The following is a 4,510-nucleotide window of genomic DNA, read 5'->3' on the forward strand; positions in this document are numbered from 1 at the left end:
CCTCAGCCTGTCTTCACCAGGTTTCTTCTCCCAGACGCAAAGTATTTCTTTTCATCTTGTTTTTGAGAAAGGCTTCTTTTTGGGATTTACCCAACTAACCATGAAATGGTTTGTTGGGGTAGAGGGTAAAACTAAACAAACAATCTTGCATGTTTGCACAATGGCTGTTGGCCTTTCAAAGTCCTGAGATGCATGGGCCAGCTGCGCTCTTCTCCTCTGGGTCCTCTTGGTCCATTGTCCCGTCATAGTTGGCGTTTTTCCTCTGCTCAGCGGCTGGGCCTGTAGGCAGGACGCTTGTGACAGTGCGGAGGAGCGCTTCGGTCTGCTCCTCTGTGAGCCGTTCCTCACTCTCTTCCACCATCAGCTGGATCTCAGCAGCAGTCACAGGCCTATGATTCAGCAGCTGAAGTTTTTCAGCTTTGGTCAACTTGTGGCTTTTCATTGCTGTGAGAAATTCTCTGGCAATCTCAGGACTCTGGCGCTTGCATGGTGTTTTTGGTATGTATTTTAATGTTTCATAGGTGATAGTATTCAAGTTCTGTTGCCCAGAGCTGTGTTTATTCTTTCCACTTTCTTTACGCTGCTCTTTCAGATGAGTTAGTAACTGGAACACCTCATAGTTACTGAGCAGCGCAGGACTGGCATCCTTCACTTCCATGCTGACCCCCGCCTCTTCGTCTCCAGCCGTCAGCACACACACAGCATCACGCCGCGCCACCGCCCCCGCCGTGCCACCGCCCCCACCGTTCCCACCACAAACATTTTTTAAGAAAAAGAAAACGGGAATTTTTTCACCAACAGACCTGCACTACAAAAAGTGCCAAAGGAATATCTTCAATTTGATGGAAAATGACAACAGATTGAAACCTGGACACTTAGGAAATAATAAAGAACACTGGAAATTGTAAATATCTGGGTTATATAAAGGAGTACTTTTCCTCTTAATTTTAAAATAATAAACAGGGCAAATATTAGCAAATCAAATAAAGCAGTATAAAAAGGATACTAGACTATGACCAAGTGGAGTTTATCCCAGGAATTCCAGGTTGGCTTATCATTTGAAAATTACTATAACTCACTGTATTTATAGAATAAAGGGGAAAACCCACATGGTTTTTAAATAGATGTAGTATAAGGATTTGACAAAATTTAATAATCATTTGTGATTTAAAATCTAAGCAAACTAACAATAGAAGAGAACTTCTATCTACTAAATAACATACTTAATGGTGAAATTATTGAAAATTCTTCCCTGAAGTTGGAAACAAGACAAAGATCCTTACTCTCATTGCTCCCATTCAAATTATTTTGGAGGTCCTGGCTGTTGCACTAAGGCAAGAAAAACAATAGGCATGAAGATTGGAAAGAGAGAAATAAAATTGTCTCTATTTGCAGACGACATAATTGGTTATGTAGAAAACCATAACAGCTACTATAACGTATAAGTGCATTTAGCAAGGTTTCAGGATGTAAGGCATATCCATTAGGGTTCAACCAGGAAGCAGAAACCACACAATAATTTGAAAAGGAAAAGTTTAATGTAAATAACCACTAAGTATATCAGGGCCATAACTATGAAGGTGTAAAGTGATATCTAAAGAACACCCTAGGGCTGTGTCAGAGTCCCCAAGGAAGGGACAGTTGGAAAGAACTCCCCTCCCCAAGGCTGGGATGCAGACCCCTTTGAAGACAGTGTGGTCATAGCCGTCTGGATGGTGAAGTTCGCTGGATTTCAGCTGCCCGCAATCACTGGGCATGCAGGAAATATCCCTGTGGGCTGCAGGTAAGCTGAGTCTGGTGGGTGGGCATACAGGGGAAATTGAGGCTTTAAATAATTAGTGAAATTTTAAGAAGTAAAAGAGATTGCTCCCAGGGGCTCCAGGCTCATGTGACTTGAGTGCTGGATGCGTCTTTCCTGATGATGACAGTGACATTCCCAGAGAGCTCTCTCACTGCATGGCATAGGCCATGTGGCCCATCCTTTAACAAATCAATATAGCCGGGGTGAGCCCTACAATGAATTTCAACCACCCCCCAGAGGACTCTGATGCTTACTCAAGTTTGAGAGCCACTCCTCTAGAATGACATTAAAGGCATGCCTTATGTCCAAGTTTTGGGTAATTTTTCTTGACTCCCACCGCCCCCCCCCAAAAAAAACCTGGTTGAGTTGTGTTTTGTAGTATTTGGCCAGATTCATATACGTCAATGCAGAAAGGGGCGTTAATTAACACATATTAGCCTCCTTGTGAAATTGCTGGTTTAGAGCCACAGACTTTGGGTCAATTGCGAAGGCCAGAGAATTAGCGTCTGTCTGGAAACTTTGTAAGGAATATAGGGTTGCATTTCAAACCCAGTAACTCTGGCCAGTGCTGGACACAAGCTTGCTTGGGAAACACACGCCTCGACTTCTCTGTGATTTGCATGCATGTGCATACATTCACACAGCAGTGTGCTGGTCAGCGTTTAACCACTGGCTCTCTAGGAATATAGCGCCCTGATTTGTAGTGTTTGCCAGTTTCCGTGGTGTAATTACTGTCACGCGGCCAATCTCCGACTGCCCACGTGAAGTCTCCGAACATGGATTTGGAAAGGTGCGCACGGTGGCACTCCCTCCAGGGCTGGTGGGAGCCGGCCCCAGCTCCCGAGGCAGCCCCTGCCTGGCTGGGACTCCCTTCTACTTCCAGGCAGTGCCCTGGTCACCAGAGTGCGACTAGTGAGGCCGTGGGAACAGCCCCTGCTGCTGCCTTAACCCGGGTGTGGGAGGAAGCAGGGGCAGCAGCATACTTGCACGCCCCCGCCCCCATCGAGCCAGCCTTCCTCAGCCTCTTTCTGACACTGGGAAACTGCCCGCTGCTACCGCAACAAGGAGATCTGTCACCGGACATCAAAGTGGGACCTGTTTGGAGCTGCACTACCCTGCAGGTGGGTGCAGACCCTCCCTTGTGTTTGGGGTCTCACCATACAGAAGGTGGCCAGCGGAAGTAACAGCAGTTGTGGCCAGCACCCCATGCTCTGTGCCCCGGTGCAGATCCTTCCAGGGGTCCTGTACGGGACGGATCCTGCAGGTGGGGGATGGGGTGGGGTGAGTGGCAGTTGCCTGGGTGCTGACTGTTTGGCTTGGCCAGGCGGTCTCCTCTCAGATCCAAGTTACCTGCTCAGACGTCTCCTGGGGATGTGCCTGGGAGCCCTGGGGGAGCTCCAGGCCACATTTAGAAGGACGTTGGGGTGGGGGCTAGAACTCACCTGGCATCATCACCAGGAAACTGCAGGCACTATTCTCAGGCAGCCATGGGGGTTCCGAGAGATGGGACTGGAGGCAAAGCAGAGTTTAGTTTAAGAAGCACTCTGGGCTGACGGGGGGACAGTGTGTGGTCAGCAGTGCTTAGCCAGCCTTACCCCCTTATCTGTCCCCTCATGCCTCCGTGGAGTCACCCAAGGGCCAGGTCTCTATCTGTAGCCCCAGGGTAGCAAGGTGGCCTGGTCAGAAGTGGGCATTTGTGCGGCTTGCTGGGTTGGCCTCCAGCCATTCACACATGCCCTGAGAGGTGACAAGTGTCCGGTGGGTAGAGTAGCAGAATGGCTGGGAGCACAGGCATGGAGTTGAAGTCACTTGCTGGCTGCATGACCTGGGTGTGTCACTTTAGATTCCGGCACTTCCGTCCCCCATGAGGGCCTGTAACGTACCAGAGCAGATCCGAGGAAGGAGCCAGGTGGGCAGGCACAGAGCAAGTGGTCTGGGAATGGGCTCGTCAGCAGGGTGACACCATGTCATCTCCAACCCGTGAGCTGTGCAGGGGCGGACAAGGCAAAAGAGGCAGCGCTGAGCGGAGCTGGGGGCAGAAGCCGTGCGAGGCAGATTCCAGACAACCCGAGGAGAGGGGTCTGTTAATGTTGTCCCCCGTAAGGGTGGGGTCTCTACCTTCTGTATTGCACATGTGACCTTATTTGGAAGTAGGATGACTAAGTTTAAGTGAGATGACTAAGTTTAAGTGACCTTATTTGGAAGTAGGATGACTAAGTTTAAGTGAGATCATTTGTGCGGCCCCTCATCCAGCATGCCTGTGTCCTTATGAAAAGGGAAAATGTAGACACAGACGTGCACACAGGGAGAAGCCGTGTTTAGATGCAGGCAGGGAGAGGGGTGATGAGTCCACAGGCCGGGGAACGCCCGAGGGCCCGCAAGCGCCACGGAGGGGAAGCGGTGAGACGAGACAGCAACTGCAGCCAAGGAGGCCTGACGTCACCAGAAGCTGGGCGGGAGGCCTGGAAATCTGTCCGACAGCCTCGGAAGGAACCAGCCCTGCTGGCACCTGGATCCTGGGCTTCCGGCCTCCAGAACTGGCAGAGAATACAGTTCTGTTGTTTAAGCCCTGGGGTCTGTGGTGCTTTGTTATGGCCATCCCCCCAAACTCAGACAGAGTTCCAGCAGGCAGAGCCCTCTGGGAAGCGGTGAGTCCCCATCACGGTTGTCATGTGAGCAGAGGCCACCTAGAGGATGGTCATCGCAACG

The 4,510-nt window shown here is 50.3% G+C and overlaps 1 protein-coding gene across 1 annotated transcript; it reads right to left on the bottom strand.

Annotated features, from left to right (window-relative positions):
- Nucleotides 1-175: 175 nt before the first annotated feature.
- Nucleotides 176-664, bottom strand: LOC109387614 (DNA-directed RNA polymerase III subunit RPC9). The gene has a single exon (XM_019651681.1). The coding sequence runs from the start codon at nt 656-658 to the stop codon at nt 176-178; it is 483 nt and encodes a 160-aa protein (XP_019507226.1). The 5' UTR covers nt 659-664.
- Between the last annotated feature and the right edge of the window lie 3,846 nt (nt 665-4,510).

The sequence above is a fragment of the Hipposideros armiger genome, unplaced genomic scaffold (assembly GCF_001890085.2).
Source record: "Hipposideros armiger isolate ML-2016 unplaced genomic scaffold, ASM189008v1 scaffold_164, whole genome shotgun sequence".
Taxonomy (NCBI): Eukaryota; Metazoa; Chordata; class Mammalia; order Chiroptera; family Hipposideridae; genus Hipposideros; species Hipposideros armiger.

Bases quoted from the DNA above. Each gene is read 5' to 3' on its own strand.
- LOC109387614 (XM_019651681.1), bottom strand. From the start codon at position 658: ATGGAAGTGAAGGATGCCAGTCCTGCGCTGCTCAGTAACTATGAGGTG.